The sequence below is a fragment of the Oreochromis aureus genome, linkage group 10 (genome assembly GCF_013358895.1).
Source record: "Oreochromis aureus strain Israel breed Guangdong linkage group 10, ZZ_aureus, whole genome shotgun sequence".
Taxonomy (NCBI): Eukaryota; Metazoa; Chordata; class Actinopteri; order Cichliformes; family Cichlidae; genus Oreochromis; species Oreochromis aureus.
In genome coordinates, this window is record NC_052951.1 from 22545222 (window position 1) to 22568181 (window position 22960).

General features: G+C 37.3%; 1 protein-coding gene and 1 long non-coding RNA gene across 6 annotated transcripts in view; one reads left to right on the top strand and one right to left on the bottom strand.

Moving 5' to 3' along the window:
- Positions 1 to 22960, top strand: part of LOC120442393 — a 143073-nt gene that overhangs the window by 110930 nt on the left and 9183 nt on the right. The window lies entirely within an intron of this gene.
- The window catches only part of gabrg2 (gamma-aminobutyric acid type A receptor subunit gamma2), a 43810-nt gene continuing 39055 nt past the window's right edge, over positions 18206 to 22960 (bottom strand). For 2 of the 5 annotated variants that reach the window (XM_031725941.2, XM_031725940.2), the window contains one exon: positions 18206 to 21883. In XM_031725941.2, the coding sequence (XP_031581801.1) occupies positions 21605 to 21883 (279 nt within the window). In that variant the 3' untranslated portion in view covers positions 18206 to 21604. Of the gene's footprint in view, positions 21887 to 22960 lie in introns of all 5 variants that reach the window. The other 3 variants (XM_039618922.1, XM_039618920.1, XM_039618921.1) reach the window with 2 other exon arrangements.

Consider the following 22960-nt stretch of genomic DNA (forward strand, 5'->3'; position numbering starts at 1 on the left):
TTGATAAATTCAGTTTTAACATTTAAGTTTACTGAGGTGCAGATAATTATTTCTCATAAATATTCGCTGTGACCCAGTTTTATTCACCACAGGCATATACATGCTCTTAAGCTGAAAAGGATTTAAGCAGTGGAAAAAAATAGGCAGAAAAACCTCCTAAAAGTGGTAAGTAAGGCAGCTTGCAGAATTACTTTTCGTTTTAGTAGGTAAGGTAGATAGGCTAACTGGCTACAAAAGCAAACTTGAGCAAAATGTGAACACACTGATTATTGGAAATCCATCCATCCCTTACCTTGCACTTAAATGAAGATGATTCATGGTGGCAGCGGGATATACAGGGCATTCCATTTGTCCTTCTTCCCAGCAACACTTCACAGTTCCTTCTTGGGGGTGCTGGGGTGTTTCAAGGCCAGAGAAGATCCAGCGGGGGTAACCCCAGGGTATCAATTAATTGGGCGTGTCTCGAAAACCTACAAAGGGAGATGGCCTTGAACCATCCGTACCAAACATCAGAAATAACAGCAGCTCTACTCAAAAGTTGTGCAAGGCTCTCTCTAAGGCTGAGCCCAGCCACCCTGCAGAGGAAACGCATTTCAGTAGCTTGTAGTTTATTTGTAACCTTACTCTTTTAGTCCTTACCTACATTTCATAACCATAGGTAAACACGGTGAAGGGTTGAAACATGGATGGGCTGGTAAATGGGAAGGTTTGCCTTTTGGATCAGCGCTTGGGTCTCTACCCCTACAGTCCAGTATAATGCCCCCATAAATGCTGATGCAGCACCAATTAGCTGATCTAATGTGTGCTCTTCCTTCCCATTACTCATGAATAAGATCCCAAGCTACTTGATCTCTCTCACTTGGGCTCTCTTTCCCAACCCAGAGGGAGCATTCTGCCTTTATCAAGCAGTAATATTGAAATCTAACAAAGGAAAATGAATCTAACTTAAGACCCACCATGAGAGGTTAAGTCGTTTTAGAAAAAGAAAAATTGAGAGTAGTGTCTCAGCCTACACCCAGAGAGCAGGAGCGAGTTTAATTTACGAGAGAGAGAGATGAAAAGCTAAAATGGAGAGTAGTGTAACTTTTTAATGAGCTTTACATCATTCTCTTTGTTTTTAATGAAGAACCACAGCACAAGTCACACAGATGTTGCACTTATATGCCAGTGTGAAGTGATGCTTTATTGCTTAAAGTCTCTAATTATTCTGGTAAGATGTGATATTTTCACAAAATAGTCATTATGCAAGAGGTGTAAAAACTTTAAAAGTGAGATTTAACTACCATGCAGTGCAATAATACAGGCATGTGATTGAAAGTATGGAAGCTTTAAAAATAATTTGAAAGCTTCCACACTTTAAGGCCTGTTGTGCAGTATTGCACTTACTAGGCAAAGGTGGTACTGGTGTTAACATTTTGGAGACCTAAAATTACATCTTGAGCAAGTGGCTGTTAAAAAATGAATTGTATAAAACGATGTATAGATGGAACAAATTAAATAAAAGAATCCTGGCATCAGTTTTTTCCTTAGGCTATTCTGTTTTGTTACAACTCATTTTGAGCTTCTTGAATGCAATCTAATGTCATGTAGTGTTGTTGAAGCTGAAAATATTTAGACAAGTTGAAAATGTGCAAATGTGCCCAAAGCACTGTGCTATTTATAGTCAGTCTCGTGATAAATGCTGTTCTATGTAGCACTGCCCTTGGACAAGCTGTGTTAACACTTCGCTGTCGCATCTTTACAGCTAATCAGACAGCTGTAAATAGACTATTGTGTTTACAGCTAAAAGAAGGCAGGTGGGGAACAAGGCACAGCTGAACATAGTTAACACAAGTGAGAGCATTTAGGAAATTGGGGCAAGACAGGCAAGAAGTAAAGCTAATGTAGGATAATAAGTAAAACTAACCTTTAAAGTTAACCCAAAATACAATCATAGAGATATGAAGACTTGCATTAAGCAGAGGGAAGGGAACACTTGAGAACAACAAAATAAAGAAGTAAGATAAGACAAAGGGAGGAACGGAATAAAGAATCACTGAGGAAATTAAACACAAAATACAGTACAAAAATGGTTAAATACAAACCAGGAATTCCAAGCTAACACTGGCACAGTAAGTCAATCCAAACTAAACAGGGATCAGAACTCAAATCATAAAACAAGAACTAATGCTCGTGATTATAAGAATAGATAATGTGATGAAAGCAATGGCATGTTAATCAAAACATCAAACATAATAGTAACCTAAACAGAAACCCAAAGTCAAATCCGCACAATGACCTAGGACCATGATAGCATTATGGACCCACCTATACAAGCTTTTGTTTCGGACTGCAAGGAAACTCAAACCTAGCCTCAAGAGGTTTGTGCCTGAAGGGCATCCAGCATAACAGTGAGTGCCGCTCAAATTAAACGTATAGGTCCATCCACTGTGGCTATTTCCTGGGAAATGAGAAGCTGAAAGTATCTATATGTAATAAGGCAAATAAAATAATCTGTCAGTTACCTAAATATTAAAACTTGTAACCAACTTGTAACAGCTCTTCTTTATACCCAAAGACAACTCTGGGGTACAACAAGAAGCCCTACCTTAGCAAATACTTTGGGTTGTGTGAGCTGTGAGATGGAAAATGTAGATCTTTTGGGATTCAACTTGTCCAAGTGCACTTAGACAACTTTAGAAATTTTGACCAACATTCACTCTGTTCCAAAGTGTACTGCCATGCTGGGATAAGCCACTGTCACAGTTGTCACTTTTCACACTGTCACTTTTCCTTTCCCTCTCCTTGCATTGTAACAAAATGGCCAACATTATTCACTTCACCTGTCTATGGTTTTAATGTTGTCAGTATTTAGACTGGCAGAAAAATATGGCTTGCTAAAATTAAGCATGCACCGTTTGTCTGTGAGTCAGGCTTTCATCCACTGAATATGCCACCTGAGGGAGATGCTCGCTTATCAGCAGGCAATGCAACTATGGCCATGCTGACAGCATCCAGGTGTGAATGTGGACTGAGATGAATGTAAACAGTGTTGGCAGAAGAGCAAGCATGCTTAGTCAACTTTCCAACTGACACTCTCTTAGTTTCAGCAGAATCATTTCTCCTGTCTTATATAATGTGGGTTGTAATATTCATCTCAGTTGTTTCAAGCAATGCAAATATGAGCTGAAGCTTAACGCTTGCTGGTTGTGCATGACAAAACATGCTTTAACAGCTGGCTCATTCAATTTTCATCATTTGTTTTGGTTTCCGTTTTACTCTTTTGTTGTCATTCTTTCTTCCAGGCTCTATTTTGTCATAACTCAGAAATGTTTTTATTGCCCTGGTGGTCTGCATGGGAAGAATATGCTTCATAAAGATGAGGTAACTTCAACCCTTTTTATATGCCAATAATAGGTTTTGTAGTTTGCACTATATTTAACCTCTGAAACAGATAGAAAATTGGCAACTTGTAGAGCATTGAGAGAATTTTTAACACCTTTCTTTAGGGCGGTAAAATGGTCATTATGTTTCAATCCTATATGTAACTGCTCACTAGGGATTAGAATCACTACACATTTGATTCCTTATTGATTCTTATTAGGTTCTCACTAGCATTACATTTGTGCAAATTAACTGCATGCTGTGTGATCAGTGTTGGGGTCATTATAACGCATATTACACAGAATACCTTTCTTAAAGGCAGTGCAGTACATTACCCCCTTAAAAAATAATTTGCTATACTACTCATTACATCACTTTCATGTTATTCTTTAAAATCACTTGAAACACATTGTCTCCTAATTATTTAACAATATAAACCTATAGGCAACAGTCCCACATACCAACACAAAAATAAGGACATGCATATTATGTTTTTCTTAGTATTTACGCAATCATCACTATGATTTTACGTTAGAGCAAAGAGAAAAAGAGGCTACAGCCTGATTACTCATCAGCTTGTTACCTGTTGAAATTCAGGCTTTGGCTGCTGGGCTGTGGTCAGGATTCACTCAACTTTAACAATACTGTGGGCTCTTGTGAGCTTAGTGATAACATGCTGCCCGTGCAGATGCTTGCAAAGAACCGAAGTTGTGTTCAGTGTTGGGGAGTAACGGAATACATGTACCGCCGTTACGTATTCAGAATACAAAATATGAGTAACTGTATTCCGTTACAGTTACCGTTTAAAAAGGTGGTATTCAGAATACAGTTACTTTGGTGAAATAAATGGAATACACGGCGGTACTTCCCTGTTTCATATTGTCGCGGGTCAGGATTGTTTGGGTTTGTTTGACAGCTACGTTCTGTTGTTCCAGGCGGCAGCGTTACGGTTGCCATGGTTACAGGGTGACGCTCTCTCTCTGCGTGTTTCCTGGGTGAGAGAGCGCCTTTGTGTTGTTGTTGTTGTGCTAAGCTAATAGGCAGACTGCTACAGGCATAGCTCTAAAGAATGTAGCATCATGGGCAGTGTAGTCCGTGCTGCAGGGAGAATGGACTACCATACCCGTTATGTGTCTGTGAGCGAGGGAGGGAGAGAAAGGAAAAGTCCGAGCTGTCACGGAGCAAAAACGGGAGCTGGAAGCATGTAAATATAATAATAACCACAGCAGCCAAGAAGAGAGCCTGAGGAGCCCATTTGTAAGTAAGCTATTAAGACTCAACTGTACACTGTGTTCGTGTTTTCAGCAGCCAAGAAGAGAGCCTGAGGAGCCCATTTGTAAGTAAGCTATTAAGACTCAACTGTACACTGTGTTCGTGTTTTCCTCCGGGAAAAATAAGTTCCGTTGGAGCAGCCTTTCAACGCCTCTCTCTGTCTCCCGCAAGCAAAGTTGACCCAGACAACAAAGTAAAGCTAGTTTTCGGCTACCAGCCCGACACGAACCCGACGTATTAGCCCGAGGTCCCTTTACTACGTTTCGGACCTTCAGTAACAGTAATAAATCACAGCAATAGTACATTCACGTAGTTGTAAACAGCATGATAATATATTAAGTATTCCAAAGTATTCAGAATACGTTACTGTCATTGAGTAACGTAACGGAATACGTTACAGAATACATTTTGGGGCATGTATTCAGTATTCTGTAGTGGAATACATTTTAAAAGTAACCTTCCCAACACTGGTTGTGTTACCAGCTTAATGCAGTTGTTTCTATCCTGGATGTATTTTCCACTTTACCACCGTGCCCTCATCTTTTTATGCAATAAAAATCAAAGTAATGTCCATATCCACGCTGCAGACCGTACCGCTGTTTTCCTCCTCTGACACACAAACTGACAAGCGGAATTGATGGTCCAAAGAGTTGGACTACTGCGAACCGGTTCTCTGCAAGAACATTTAATCCTGTTGACATTTAAATCTTATAACCATACTATAAATTTTCTTTAAACAATATATACATACAATAGTCTACCTATCATTTGCACCATAATTTCACTTTTCTAATTTCAAGATTTTTTTATTACTTTTTTAAAGTGCCCAACATTCGCTGTAGTAAAACAAACAGGTTTAAAAGTATAACAAAAAGTGAAAAACAAATCAAAGCAAATTTGATAAAGCTAACATATAACATCTAGCAGAATCTCATCAGTCAGTGCTGCCTTCTCAAGCATACCACTAAAGGTCATCCAATACCCAAGGACTGTGCCCAAGGATTTATTTTTAGGTTGGGGTTAAATAATTAAATAAAAACAAAATACCTTAAACCCATGACCTTTCGCCAATGCCCACTGACTTGACACAGTCATTTAATTTTGATCATGGTGCTCATACAAACATGCACTTTGACATTATATTTATTAAAAGATTTTATCAGTAAGAAAACAACATTCTTTACTATGACATCCGATGTAAGATATTACTGTTAGAAAAAAAGGGGAAATCACAAGTGACTTGTTGACCTTGATGGAGGTATCATCAATCAGATTTCAACTTGTCTAGACAGACACAAGCAGAGGTGAAACATCAATATACCCACAGAAATTTTTAAACTGTATTCACACAGTATTATAGTAAATACTACACACATGAGCAGAAAACTGATGTAGAAAACATGATTTTCATGCTCATGTACAAATTTGTGTCCTATTACAGATTGAAAAATGGAGCTGGCCAAGACTTTTAAAGTAATCATGTTTTTTAAAGTGGAAAAAGTAAAGGTGAAAGGCTTAATAGTACATTGTAGTGATGTGGGATGGCACTGATTTCCTTTCCGATTCAAAGTCAAATTTAGGCTTGTATCAGTGATACTCATCTGATACCAGTACTTTGTACAAAAAATTAATGTGTTTGAAAAATAAAAATAAAAAGTAGTGTATTTCAAACTATACTTTCATAACGATTAAAAGACATTAGACTTCTTGTTCTTCTTGTTTAATTATCAAGAATTATCATTCTTGATAATTAAATCAGAAATAAAAAAAAACCTTTAAACATCAATATCTACATTATAAAATATTCAATTAACAATCAGGAACAAATGATGTACACTGTATATTTTAAAGATATCTAGCCTATATAATCTACTCTAAATGTCTATAATTTGAACTAATGGGATTCTGCAGTTTTAAGAATGCAGTGAATTCCTAACCCTAAAAACTCAAGCCTAGACATAAGTCACTTTCCAAAATTCAGCAACAGTGCTACACATTGCAAACAGCTCCACATCTTCTTCCTCTGTACCTGGATAGTGGCTGCCTGCAGCACTGAAGGACTCCCTGAGCGACGTTTGTCTCGCCCCAGCAGCACCTGTCCCTCTCCTCCTCCTTCAGTTCACCTCATCATAAATTCATCATATTCTGTATTTTTACAATTTACTTTTGTTTGTGTTTGAGATGCTTTGTGACATTGCCACATGTGTTACCAACCGTGTCACAAACTGTGCCTTGGCTGCTTGTAGAGCTGAAATAGCTCCACACATGACTCCGCTTACAATCATCAACTGAGTGAGTGAGGACACATGAGCAGTGACGCATATATACCGCCGTATTTCGCAAAACACAGGCGGAAGAAGTAGTAGTTACTACCGATCATTTAGACAATCCCAATAATATAGTTAGAATCCACTGTGTTCCTGTTAATCATTAACTGCACAAAGTAAAATTGTATCCAAAATATAGTGGATAATACTCAAACACAATGCAAATACATTAAACCTTAGTACAGTAAGGTAGTGTAAATGTACTCAGTTATATTCCTGCTGCTCTCATACATGCTTGCATCTAATGATGTTGGGGATTATAAGATTAATGATATTCTAGTTCAGTGGCTTTGTAGTGGAAGCACCAGAGGGGGGGTAATTATAGTTTAGACGGCTTGGGGGCTGGTGTCACCCCAACCCCCCTACCCCCATCATGGAAATGCCCCTGTCTATACATTTTTATTTATTTATACATGTATTATGTATCTACACATTTATTATTTTATGTTTGCTGGTTTGGGAATATAAAGATTTAGATTTTGTGCCAAAGCTCCACTCTGCTGAAAATGATGTTTGATTTTAATGATGTTTATCTGTTTTATTATATGGATTTTTGTGCTAGTAAGGTATTTCATAATGGACCCTGACAGGACAGTTCTGCCATATCACTTGATATATTTATGTCTTTATTTATGGCCATAAGGTGCTTAAACTTAAACAAAAGCATTTGGTGCATTTCATACTAGAAAATCAAAAACCTGATGGTGTACATGTCTATTCTGAAACTAAATTAACATGAATTAAATCCCATTGAATGCACCCTCTCAGGAAAACTTAACCAGTGAGATTAAAGGCTTTGGATATTGTTTTTTTTGTGATATTATACTGCTCGGGCTTTTAGGGGAGGCTAATACCAGAGAGCTGAGCATGCAGCTCAACCAATTGTCAAACCTTTGAATTAGGAGACCTGGCCATGAAAAACAATGGATCAAGTTTTTATTCATGTAAGTACATTTGACTAGCTTTGTGCCATGAAAAGGCTGATACAACTCATACAATAGGCTAAAATGAGTTTTCCTCACAAGGTAAGCAGCTCAGACCTCTGTAAGTAGATTATAATAGAACTTCTGCTCTATTGAATTGATCTGAAAGGAGACAGCTTGTGAGGTTCAGGCACCTGATCAGCATACCTCCTAGATGGGTCCCTGTGGAGGGAGCCAGAGAAAATTCAACTGGGAGCACAACTAGCTGGAGGAATAATCTCACCAGTGTCAGGACATTCCTCACTATGCAGGAATGAAGATGTTACGTTCGCTTACCCTGTTGTCTTTATGACCATATTATTTGTATGAACATCTATGGTATATACATATACAGTATAACATACATTAGCCACACACACGCACACATACACATATATGTCTGTCTTCCACTATACAGGCGTGACTCAGCTGTGTGCTTTGGGCTGTGGGACCAGGAGGGAGTAGAGTCACTGGAACCTGGGGGGAATAGACTGCCTGTGGAGGGGATATCTTAGGCACACAACCATGGGCCTTTAGCCCTGTGGCGAGAGACCGATATCCAGTTTTCTCCACAAGACAGACACTGAAGCAACATCACCTCAGGGAATCCAGATAGGTGCAGCCAGTCAGTGGGGAAAGGCAGTGTCAAGGGCAACATAGTCCAGAAGTAGGCTGCACCAACTACCAGTAAGACACATACACATTTGGGAGTATACACAGATGGACAGAATAAGCAGAAATACAAACACCATAATAAATTTAATTCAACCTCCATGTCAAAGTTAATTTAAGTTTATTTAAGCCACTGTGCTGCTAGTCTACAGTGACAGACTTTTGAAGTCTGGCTATTGTTCTTTTATGAAGGAAAACTAATTGCCCACTAGCTGGGGCTAGACTAGTCCTCATTGGTTCATATTTCTTAAACAATGTTTAGACAATAAACAATGTTTAGAAGCAGCTTTTTAAATAACCTTTGCAGAAAATGTTGTTCACTAGCATTTGGCAAATACAGGAGAAACTGACAGCACTTTGTGTGGACATCCCCTCAACCAAACCTGGACCTGACAGATTAGCGTATCTACGCCATTGATAGATTAGGAATGGCATTTGCTGAAGGTACTGTAAGTCAAGCAGTAGAATAGTCTGTGTGTGTGTGTGTATTTGATGTGTATGTGGTGTATCTTTCAAGCTGTCCTGTCACAGCATGTTTCATCATCATACCATGTTAGTATTTTTGTTCACATACGCTTCAAGGCTTATTTTGCATTTGTCTGTTTTAGACGGTCTCCATATGATCTTGTCACTGTATCTGCAGATGGTGTGAGTGTGTGCAATATTAATGTAACTGTCTAAATTAGGACTCATGTCTTTGCCACTGGCACTTACAATGGCAGACTGGAAAAGAAAAATGAACCTGTTGTCAACATCCCTAAAAACTCATCAAATGAAATTTGAATCTTAAGGGCTATAAAGTGTGTCATGTCACTCTACTATATACTTACACTGCTCTTATACTCTCTTGCTTTGGAGGAAGGACTGAATCTTTAAGTACAATATGTGTTATCTTCATATTTTTTAAGTTTCATTTGGAATCCATGGCCTACAGGAGGCTCATGTTTAACACAGTAGTAGTGTAACTGCAATGGGTTCTTGTTCAGTTCAAAGCTTATGGCCATACCCATGCAAGGCAAAACTGAATCTGACATTGACTACGGTGAAGGAGAAATCCAGTTTTCAGTGTGGTATTGCTGACATAAGATGCACATAGTGACGTATTAAGCTGCATAAATCTGTCTAGCAGAGAACACACACACGCACACACATGTGCATGAACTATATATAGTTATATAGTTAATGCACAATGTATGTTGAAGTGTCCTTGGGCAAGATGGTGAACCCGTGTCACATGCCTCTGGGTTGACATGTTAAAAATATGTTTGTGTATGCAGCTTTCATTGTAAAAAGTATTTTTATGCTAAATAAGCATAAAAAGAAGGACTATGACATAGTCTTACTTATATTGCATATCAATCAATAGTAAAACCTCTTTGAAATTCTTTAATAAAACAGTTGTTTCCTAAGATAAAAAGGACAGAAAAACAAACAAAAAAATTCGAAAATGTTTCAACTTAATGTGTCAAACATGCAAGTTTTGGCACTTGCAACTACTTTTGCAAATATTCTCCTATCATATGGACATGTTAAGTGACCAGTGCTTGCTTGGTTTTTGGCACCCAAGACATAGCTACTGAACATCAGTTAGAGGAACATACTGAGCAGTTTTTTTTCTTTACTTCTCAAAATTTTAAAAATATGTTGACGTGACAATGCATAATTGTGGCATTGGATTCAAGCTGATATTTTTTTCTCCAGTGACTGGTTATGGAAAATCAGATTACCTTAATCCATGAATAAAATGCCATGCTAGATATCAACCAGCATGTAAAGATTTAAAGGTAATTTCTTGTATCAAGCTTAAATTGTATAGTATTAAGATAGATGTAATTTGAGATTCACTGAAAAGGCATCTAAGCATCAAACTTTCTATAAATCAGCTATAAAGACAAATCTCTTTGGAAACTTTGAATAAGGTTTGTGCACCACATTCCCTATTGCAGCTACAAAAGGTACTTATCTTCAAACCATATGGTTAACATCTGTCAAAAGTCTCATGGTTACAGCACATTTAATCTCCAACAAATACAGGTGATGAAGTGGTATTGTGTGTAGTGTAGATGGGAAGGAAAAAAACCACTAGAACAGGTGGTTGCCCCACGGGGATTCTGAGAGCTACCGTGTTAGTGCTGCAAGTGAAGAGTAGATCATTTAAAATCACAAGAACCACGCTTAAATCTTTTATCATACAAATGAAAATGCATTTCTATAAGGAATGCAAAGTAGTTTCTAAATAAGGAATGTCTCTAAACCTTCCTAGGCCATTTTAATCAACATCAACCAGACTGTACTCTTATCTGCAAAGTAACCCAAAGCAACAGCGTGTTCTAATTTCACAGATTTAGTCACAGGGAAGAACCCAGTCAGTGTGAGAGATTAGAGATTTAAACATGTCTACACCTGCAGCTCTGTTTTGCTGCAGGGCCAGCATATTAATAAGGACCAGAATAAGTATGCTTGGTCCATGAAGTTCTACGGTTTAGTATGAAAGTGCAATTATTTACCACAAAGACAAATGTATGACTTTGGGGGGTTTTTTTTTTAGTACTTCTTGGCGAATCAACTTGTGATGACTTAGTGAGGGCATTAAAAAGTTCTTGCTTGCTTGTATGTTGTAATTACATTTATAACTTACATTTTACTAACTCTTGCCTTTTGCCACACTGCAAGTGATACTCAGCTCTCCTTGTACATGACCTGTTTTAAAAAGTGTTTAATGCCTAAAATGCTCAATATACAAATCCAGTTTCAATTTCATTTTCGATTCCTAGTGTGCTCAGCCCAGTCTGGTGACCGGCCAGTGAGTCATGTATGTCCGATTACAAGCTAGTCAATTTCATTTATGAGGAACATGCATACAGGGGCACACGCAATTAGTCGGCCACACGCTAACCTTTCATTAGAAAAGAAGCTGCTCACTGTGTGTGAAGACAGAAGAACCTTGGGGGATCACCTCAAAAATGTTTGTTACAATAGATATCAGACTCGTATATCACTCTGATCATCATGACCCAGCTGAGCATGGATGTTTTAAAGAAGGCAACAAAAGCTAAAGGTAGCCCAAGCTCCTAGGTAGACCCAGCCAAAAGCCAGCAGCCTTTTATGAGCACGCTATCAGAGCCGAAAGTAGGGGCAGGGTGGAAAATAGAAAGGGGTCAATGTCCTGCTATCTCATGAGTTCTATACACATACTGGAATATGTATTTATTAAATAAATCTGTAATTGCCTTTTTCACTAGGAGTTAACTCACAGTTCTCTTTTCATTTCACTTATACTGACAGCAGCAGAAACTGCACAGGCATAGCAGTTCTATCTTTGTAGTTGAACCACAAAGTGGAAATGTCCTAAACTAAAGATGTAAAATGTTGTAGGACTTCTTGCTCTTTGATTTCTGGTTTAACTTTATGTTTATTCATGTTATGGATTTTAGTTTTGGTGAAAATCCTATGGTTAGGTTCCAAACTTACCATTTCAAAAAAAGATTGTATTGCTTTCAAACTTAAGAATGCTGTACAAACCATTCTTTGGTTGCCAGTGGTACTGGTATACTGCATAAAGTGGACAGAATAATGAAAAAGAGGACTACCTCCAAATCCAAACTCACCTCAAATCAACATCTTGGACACAATTTGGTGTTCCGACAGGACAGTAATCCCAAATTCACATGAAAACTGGTTTTGGAATGGAAAAAGAGGCTAATGTTAACACAATAAACCAGGATGACAGTAAGCTTATGGAATAGCTTTCCCAAAGCCCCGATGTCAACCCTCTACCAAGTCTGTCAAAAAAAGTGGTCCAGTATCCTGCCAGAATTTTGCTAGAAGCTTGTTGATGACTACCAAAAGTGTCTGGTCAAGGTATGACTTGCTAAGGGACATTTAATCAAATATTACTGAGGATGTATGTATATATTTGATTCTATATTCATACTTCTGACCCTCTGTGGATTAGAAAAAATTCAAAATACATTCAAACTTGTGCATCCAATTCTTGTTTTTCTTAAAGCCATCCATATAGATGGATGATGTACCATCTTTCCACCCTTGAAAATGAACTGCTCAAGGAAACTATTAAAAGGCCAAAATTACCATGACATTCATCCCCATGATGAGTATATATGTAAACTTCTGACCAAAACTATAGCTCGTCTGTTTTGGCAAATCTTACATGAGGTAAATACTGAATAGCCAGTGTCCTGCAGGTTTTAGATGTGTCCAACACAGCTGATTTAAATGGCTAAATTACCTCCTCAATATGTCTTGAAGTTCTCCAGAGGCCTGGTAATGAACTAATAATTTGATTCAGGTGTGTTGACCCAGGGTGATATCGAAAACCTGCAGGACACGGACCCTTGAGGCCTGGATTTGGACACCCCTGGTTTAAGGGCATGTTATAGGGAAGATGCTTGTATGTTATGGACACAAAAATTACTAAAAAAACCCATTAACAATCCCCACAGGCTAAGGAGTGCATAGCCTGGGTGGGTGCATTGAGTTCTGCAACTTCTACTGACAAAAATGTTATCTTCAAGTTACACCTTTGTGGGATCATAAAATGTGTAACATGTTCTTAGTTGTCGCTGTTCTTGTTCTTAGTTGTTAGTTCTGGTGCTGTCAACAGGTTTCTGTACTAACAACATATCTTCTATTCTGGCTCCCCAGTACACCAAACCTATAGGTAAAAATTAGTAGAAAATATTCCTTCTTGCAACCACTTTATATTGATTACTAAACTTTATACTCTGAACTCGCAAAATAGCAAGACTTTGCACAATAACTGGCCATGTATTCATGCTTATCTGCTTGACATCTTCACATCACGTTTCTCTACTATTATCCAAACATCTACCTGCCTGAGAAAGCCTATTACCCGTTGCTAACAGCTAGTGGTGTATAAATAATTTCCCATATCAATGATTTCCCAGTGGCTGAGGTGTGTAGGTATATTGTATGCTTTAGAAAAGCATATGTAGATCTACTTTTAGAATTACTACCTTCATCTAAATTGCTATTAACTTTTAAATCAAACCCAGAATCTTTTCAAAGTTCCTTAAAGGTCAGACTATAAAAGCATAGGATAAATTTACTGAAGAACTATCGAAAGCCTAGAATGTACAGCTCCAAGCATCACGGATCATTGAATGTAAGTTGTCCATAAACTCTGTGCTTTATGATGCTTTCAGATCCTAGTAAATGTACCTTGTCTACAAAAAGACATTGTGCAAGGTTGTCATACTGTGTTAGATCTTTGCTCTCACATTGAAAAGAAGAGGATTTAAGCCTTTCTATGTGGGTCAGATTTGTACTCAGGAAATGGAGAAGTGGAAAAACAAGTACTATAATTCTTAACTCTCCATTGCATTACATTTAATACACACTTTTAACACAACATCAGCCACTATACACTTCAGATGATTACAGTGGCAATCTAAAGGTAAAAGTGCCTCCAATACAGTTTGTTTTTCTTCAGTCTGAGTCACTGGAGACTTAATTAGCAGCTGAAAATATAAGGCTTTTCAAATCTGAAAACACAACAGGGATTCTCTGAACACCTAGATGGGTATGTTTTGAGACATTTTGAATGACAAACAGCTTTTCAGCATCATATTCAGCACTAATAGTTGTTGTTCTTGTTTTAGAACTCCACACACACTCCTTTCTCCCCCCTCCTCCCATTTTACTGAATTTAAATTTCATTTGCTGAGATAAAATATTATGAGCCACAAATACAAATAAAACTAACCTATTCTTTGAGCCTATTAATGGTTTATACCATTTCACTTTCTTTCAGTGCCAGCAGCTGCTGACCCCATTATGAGTGCTATGTAACTAACCAGTTCCAAGATAAATTATAGATGTATAAATTCAATGTACTCTTTGGAAATATTGGGGTTTGGCATTCATGTTGATGTTGTAGTGGCAGCTAAATATACCAATCACAAACAGTGTGTTTGAAATATTAAGCCACTGTATGGCAACACTGACCACTCCCAGCAAGACAGTGTACTCCACCATTATCCAGAAACAGCTCAGCAAGAACTGAAAAAACATGACAAAGAGCCCCATCCATTGATCTGGCCTCCAAACTCCCCAATTACTAATCCGATCTAATATCTGTGGGACTGAGCTCAGCTCACGGACTTAACCGACAGAACCTGAAGGATCATCCTGGAGCCAGATTCCACAGGACAACTAAATGGGTCAGAGCTCTTTTGACGACAAGTATGACACAATATTAGCCAGATGTTTTTATTAGCCCTGTGACAGACAGGTGACCTTTCCACGGTGTACTCTGCCTCTCGCCCTATGGCGACTGGGTTAGGATCCAGCCACCTGAAAGCTTCCACTTGCACAGACTCATGAAGTAAAAAACAACTCAGTATCACACTTTCTGTCAGTAATTAGTAAATAGTTGTATGCATGTGCATTATGCACATGTAGTGCATTTAAAATCACATACATGATCTGCCTTTGATGATAATGGATTTGAAGTATCTTGACAGTTAGCCTTGGCAATTAATCCCAGTTTAAACTGAGTGTCTTGGCAAAAAGAAGAAGTTATGCAACCATTACCCTGTTACCCTGCTCAGAGTGTTACTAATCCCAAGCAGATTACAGTTGAGCTGGTAATGAGGCATGAAGAAAACCAGCAGAAACATACATACCCAATTAATACATATAGATAAATACATATTATAAACACAGAGAAAAACATTTGAAAAATTCTATATGCAGTTGAAAATTACATACATAGGCATTAGAGGACACTCCAACCAACACTCAGTGCTAATGCAGGAAGCATAGTCTAAATTAATGTGAAAGGTCATATTATTTTCGGCTTGACATTTTACATCCCAACAAGCATCATTGATTCAGTAGTTCAAAAGTCACTGAATGTCATATCTAATGAAGACTGTCGTATATTGATATAACGTGGTGGTATCTTTAGCATCACGACTTTTTCCAACACTGCTTTCGAAAAGAAGTCACTACTTTAACTATTACTGAAATCGGATTCCTTTGATTTGCTCTTTTGATTGGTGTCAAGTGGTGGTAACATGAGGAGATAAGTTTCAGAGGACAGTTAATATGATTAATATTATATGACCAATATAATATTAATTAACAATGGTCCAGAGAACTGTAGTTGCTCTTTCACTTGAACTCCCTTTTTAAATTTTCTGTGTTGCATTCCTCTGTTTTGTCACATGGCATCCCTTTTAAATAAGTGAGATGCACAAAGAAAGCTTCAACAGTTTAGCTAAGCAGATAATAATCTTTTTTTTAAAAAAATGCTTTGCAAATTCATAATAATGGTTCATGGATAATCAATATTTTATAACTGAAAGTTCTTGGTGTTTGAAACAATGAACAAAGATGAGTGTAAAGAAATGGTTCCTTTTATAATGAGTTTAACATTTTTCAAAACTTTTTGGTAATTTTCATTTCTGTCGTTCAAAGTGTGGCCCTTTAATTACTTTATCTAAGTCATTATCACCTTATGAGGAAAAAAGCAAAAAAACAAAAACAAACCAGTTGCCTTTTTTAAAAATTCCATTAAAAAAAACATAGATCTGTGCCAATATATTCATATTTTGGATATCTTACAGGGATCAAAGCATTGAGGTGAAGTCCTAAAAAGTGAGCCATGTGCAGACTGCATTATTAATACAGGACTCCCTGTACTCCCTTCTCTGCACTGACTGAAGAGCTTGTACCTCAGTTGATGAAAGGGCTAGCTATGATGGCACGGTGCACGGTACATTGCAGACGGTTGTGTAATAATCAGAGGGATTCACTTGCTGTCCTTTGCAGCTGCCACCCTGCCCAGAGAGAGAGGTGCCAACACAGGGGCCCAGCAGCCAACTGCTGCTCTGTTTCAAGTGCACTTTCCTGGAAGGAAGAGAGACTCTCAGATTCACTGTTTTCTTTTATATGTGTGTGTATATATATATATATATATATATATAATTTATTTATTTATTTTTTTGGTACAACTGAGTCTGAGTTTCAGGACTGTTGTAATACATTGCCCTTTGTGCACCTGGAAGTATGCAGCCACCACAGCATTGTTGGAAATGACAGAACTTGCTTTAGTGGTCATACAAATATCAATATGATAATATAATATATAAGTGACATAATTTTAAAGATACACATTGTTTTTAACACTTTTGAATAATTTACGTTTTAATAACCTGGCAATGATAAGACTTGGCTACAGTTTTTCTTAGCCAAAGAAATTATTTTTTCAATGATCATTTTAACTTCTGTGATCTTCCAGGTTTTAGTTTTGTTGAGCTGACAGGTGCTTTCCTTCTTTTTAAAAATATACCAGATTATTGATTTTGGCCACTCTCCAAGTTGTTCTGGTTGCTCTCATGGGTTTCTTTTTGTTTTATCACCTTAATGATAATTGAATCAATATCTCTTTAGAGCCCATGTTGAGAGTTAAAGTAAACAGCTGACAAATACAATTTGGAATCAACTCCAGATCTGCCTCACCTGGCCACGATACTGCTTTTTTTAGTCAAATGTTGACTTACCTTTGAGCCTCTGAAAATGAATAAATAAAGCTGTTGTAATTCCCAAACAGTTCATGTAGTGCTTTTGTTAAATCTCTTGAATAAAACCTGAAAACATAAAGCTATACTTCAGTCACATCCACTTCAATCACTAAAATCCACTTACATGGTATGCAGAGTCAAAATTACAACAATAGTGTGATTGTAACTTGCAGTAAGCAACCCTGCAAAATACTGCTTATTTTGCCATTGAGTGCTGCTTGATGTCGCTGGGCCCAGTGACGTGAACCTTGCCCTGCCCCACATGAAAAATGTGGTCCCGAGCATGGTTCAGCTGGACTTGGGCAAATTAAACATGCAACCCAAGCATGGAACTGCAAACAATGAGTGCCTCTGTAGAAATTGTTTTTTTTAATGCATAAACAATACACGACCTGATAGTGTGTCACTGTTTCTACTGTTTTGGCACAAAATGCATAAAAACATAAAACCTGTGCTCTGCAAGGGCGCTTTTAAAACTGCATGCGTGCGCATTAAAGAGAGCACGAGAGAGAGACAAGGTAAGATTGTTTACTAAAAGGCATTTCACTTCCAAGCTTCCAAGAAACACTGGCAGCATCTTTATGCGAGGTGTAAAGAAAAGTGCAAAATTTCCCAAAGCACAAAAAGCTGTTCGAGAACAGCTGAGAAAAAGATACTGCCAAATACTTGCAAGAGGTGAATGGTGATGGCAGTAACTGAACGTGCTGGTACAGGCACCAGTCAGAGAACTACAAAAGCAAGGGATCCATTCTTGGTGGAAAAAACCCATGCGAGATGACTTAAATGTAACAATAATTTTTAAAAACTGGATAAGAATGATCCAGATGCTCAGTGATTACCTCAATAATTCTGTTGTTATTACAGGATAATTAAACCCAATATATAAACTGTGTGAGGAAGGCAGAGTATTCAAGCAGGGGCAGGGAGAACATACTGACCACTGTACACCCCACAATAATAACAACAACAACAACAGCATTAGTAAGAGTAATAATAATAATAAATGAACCTGTACACACTGATAAATGCGACCATTTTATTGTAAAATTCCACAGCTATGTGCAATTTTCTTATGAAAAGGACTTTTATCTTCACATATATAATTTATTATGCAGATCCTAACAGAATTGATCAGTGCCCATTTTATACAATAACCAAATGTACATAGATGAGAGACAACTATTATACTGTATGTATGGAGAATCGTGTGAAATGTATTTAGCCTCACAATACCTTTTACTGGGCTCTGTGATTCCAGCGCTTATTTTCTTTTCTGCAGTTTGGCAAAATACACATATTAGAAAATATCAACATGTGCTGTTCACATATATGTCTCATTTGTGGGTCCCAAAATAAATAAAATCACATCAAAAATAAGTACAGTGTTAAGTGTCCATGTCAATGCAGGCAAAGAATTAAGGATTCACCTGCAGATGAGCGAGTCCCAATTCTTCGAAACATCCCTTTTAAACCTCAAACATATTCAACATGCACGCTACTGAGAATAAACACACTTGAGTACCTCCCACACAATTTTCTATCTCTACATTTTCTGTAGAGCACACACAAACAAAAGAAATCAATCAACAAGCATCTATTATGGAAAAAAATATATTTCATAATATTTTTTTTTTTTTGACCCTCTCTTAAAATCACAGCACACACTCTCGTCAGCATTAATAAGGTACGTCACACAGTCAAGTAATTTCCATTTTACCTTGATCATTTTTATTAGTTTCATGTTCATTCGAGCATAGCTGATGCTTTTGGTTCTGCATCATGTCAAATTTGAACTAAAAGAAAAAAGAAATCCAGGGCACCTGCTAATCCATCCTGCAGGGCAGCATTTTTTTTTTTTAAAAGAAAACCCTCACCTTTTATCATGTCTTTTCTTTTACAAAGTAGTATATGATGATATTAAAGTTAGATATTCTCTATTCAGTGTGTGTCAGTTTGGCACTTTATAAGATGTAGTCACTCCATTACACTTCTTTAAACAAACACTGATGAGGACCAGTTTACATTGCTACTGACACACTTGGAAACCCTAAAGATGTGAGAAATAGCATATGTATACACTGAAGACAGATTCAGACTACTAGGTGGTAGCTTTGTAACACAACAGGACAACCATTTAATACAAAAGGGAAAGAACTGTAAGAAATATGACATAATCTGGTAAATACATATATTTGTATAACCAGAGATGCTTTATTTATTTCAGATGTCAAGACCAAAGCAAACCAATGAGATGGCTGGAAAAGTGAACGCAATTAATAGTCATTTAGACAAGCAAATGTTCTTCTTCTGGTGGCTTGGGAACTGTTTTTGTATATTTATATATATTTTTTTCATTAAATAAAGTCTACTACTCAGAAGATGCACAACAGGTAATGCTGCAAGCCACTAATTTAACAAATATAACAGATTGACAGGCTTTTGTGAGAGTAGTGTACACTGATCACAACAAAACACAAGATAAATAAGCTCAAGCTCCATTGACACACTAAACAAAAATGTATCTTTGATATAAATGACAGCATTCTGCGTTTCTTTTCAGGGGCTATATGAGCATAAAATGCATTTTCTTTCAAGAAATAAATAAATGCCAGCAATGGATAAATAAATAAATACCCCATTTCCCCCAAATATTCTACATGGTTGGTAAAACCATAATATAATAGGTGTGATATACTTTACGTTGATATAATAGCAATGCTGAAATTACAAAATATATACCCTTTACAAAATATCCCAAGGGCTTGACCAGTTTTTTTATTCATAATTTATGTACACAATCAGTGAGCTCTCCATTAGTTGCATACTGGTGCCTGCTGTAAGGGATCTGTAAAGTGGATTGTACTGTATCATACATAGCATTTACAGTTCAGAAACGTTTCATTTATTTTCTGCTCTCTATACATTCAGACATTTTTTTTAATGGAAGAAAAATAATAATAATACTGAAACAATACCAGACTTCTCAGCCTTTTGAATATATCTTCCCACTACGAATGAGTTACATTCTCAATGTGATTCTTCTCAAAGACACAGGAAATGAAATGCTTGATTAAAAAAGGTTACATCTGTTCTTACACTTGAATAAAAGCCTCGTTTTTTTCTTGTAATCTTAGTAGAATAACAAAGAGAATGAACTTTCAACTGCAAAGATTGCAAAATGCCCTACAGCTGTCTGTAGATTAGTTGAAGAGTATCCTCTATTCAAAAGTAAAACTCAGGCTCTGAATATGCTGCTGCAGTTACCACTCTGACAAACTTCCATAACTAAAAACACAATAGCGTGGTGTCATGTTGCAAATATGCACTTTTACAGCAACCGGAGAAAGGGATGAAGTGTAAGCTAGTGGCTGCAAGGTAATTGACTAAACCAGTTTTCTGCCCTGGGATGATCCTCCCATCTGTAATCACGAGGGATTCCTCAACTTAAAAGCATCAACTCGGCTGATTTTTACTGTGTCACTTTCTGAATTTTCATAAAAAAAGAGTATCCTGAATGATAATTATTAGTGCTTGTTTTCTTATTTTCCATAGCCAACAGTAGAAGACCATAAAATAAGTTGCTTTTTGGCCTGAAAGGTGCATGCAATAAATGTAAACCACTATGCAATAGTAAAATATATACAGTGTCTGTACAGTAGAAGTCCATAAACAGCATCACCACACTTTGACCACACTAAACAAATAAATTGGAAAAAAAAAAAGTAATATTCTCATGTCAGTGTCTAACAGCTCTGTTAAAGTGCTTGGGATTTTGTTTTTTAGTAAATGAACAAAGAACTATGAACATAATTAAAGGTACAGTCAATGCAAAAGATGTTATGTATTATTACTCACCATAAACTGGTCACACTCTTTTTGTTTTTAAGAATTTGTTGATTTAGTAATAATCATTTACAAAAACACATCGATATCACTTTGAATTCTGCAAAGCACTCGGATCTTATTTTTAATTGTCCTCTGAAACCTATTGACTTTTTCTGATGAATACTTGATCTGACATGATCTGAACTGCTGTTATTGAATTACTAATTGGTTCTTGTGAAATGATCTTTTATCTAATAAAACAACTGGTAAACCCCCCATTGAGACGTATATTTCAAATTTCAAATTCAAAAATAAAGTGGTGAAAATGAAACAAAACTTTGTTTGATCTTTTACACAATCCATAGTTCCTCAACACATCTATAAACCTTTTCACACCAGTTAAATGTAATGCTACAACATTTGCAATGTCTGTCAGAGTTCTTTGATAAAATAAACGAGATTTAATTGGATTAAAAGAAAAGAAATAGAAGAAATGCTATAATCAAATCTCTGGGTATTTCAGTGGGTCCCCTCCTCCATAATGTCACTTGTTGGCGCAGAGCATATGTAGAATGTAATGGACTGTATGATAAGGCTGGATACACACCTGCACCTAGAGATAGAGATAGGAGACCCAGTAGACCAGGTTGAAGAGAGCAAATGCAGTGGGGAAAAAGATGCGTGCATAAGAGTCTATCTTGGCGATGCGAATGTGCAACCTGCCGTGCCGCCAGGCTCCGGAGCGACAGTCCTCGAAACAACAGAAGAAGCTAGTGCAGTCCTTTCCATCCAGACATTCATAGCCGTACTCCTCGTCTCGCTCCTGCATGTGCGTGGCGTTATTCATCTGAATGGCAGTGGCCGAGCGCGGACGGATGTCTACCGTGGGTGTCTGCTTTTAACAGGACAAAATGACGCAATTAGCCACCAGAACCTGAGAAAGCTCTAATGAAGACTTCACTGACATAACAGGGGACCTCATTTGAGCTGCCATTTTCTGTCTTCTTCTTCATTTTCAGTCATTAGTCAGCAGAATGTAATTTGCACCTTTAACTTGCCAATGGACCCTTTTAGCGTCAAGAAATACAAATAGACCCATAACTACCACCTGTAGTTGTAATTAGTGAGGCTTAAAATGACAAAGGGTCTATCCCCATGGAACCCATGATGCAAATTACACCTTTGGGCTAGGGTGTAATAGGCAGCTGAAGCAATCAGTTAAATTTTAGTACAGTGGTCCATACTGCTTTATTTGCCAGCTATACAAAGCTAGTGCTGGGCAATGGGCCCTCCATTTCTTATTGTGATGCTCTGCATTCGAAACATTACATTAAATAATCCTACAAAATGTCAACGAAAGCAGATGATTATTCATATTTTGTTCTAAGACATTTTAAAGATCTTTTTAACACTCAGTGATTTTGGAACAGAATGGATGTTTTTCTGAAAATTCATTTAAGAGATATGTTGTAACTGGCTTATGATGCATCATGTAGCTAAGAGAAAGCATGTGCTGGCAATTGAGCAGCACAAAGCTCAGTATTTTTCCAACCTACTCTTTCTGTAACTAGATGGGTTAAAATAAACCCTCTTTTCAATCTGTGCTCACCACTGCAGGGCACATGACTTTCATTTGTTAAGGTTTCTAAAATAGGACAGTGACATCAGTCACTCGTTGGTCCTGTCATTCTAAAGAGAGACAATTAGTATTCAAATAGACCATTTTCATCAGCCTTTATCTTCAAATGCCATGTCACCTTTGCAGAAATTGGAAGTCTTGCTGTTTTGCAGATTAAATGCTTTTCTTCCCTTTGACAAAAGTTTCCTTGACCTTGCTGATAAACTAGGGTGTCGGCCTCATGGTTTAAAAGGAGTCAGTTAAGTGTACTCCAAGAATTTCGTATGACTGCTCTCCCACTGAAAAAAGATTTAGATTGTTTCTCATATATTGTCTCCATTATGGAGAGAC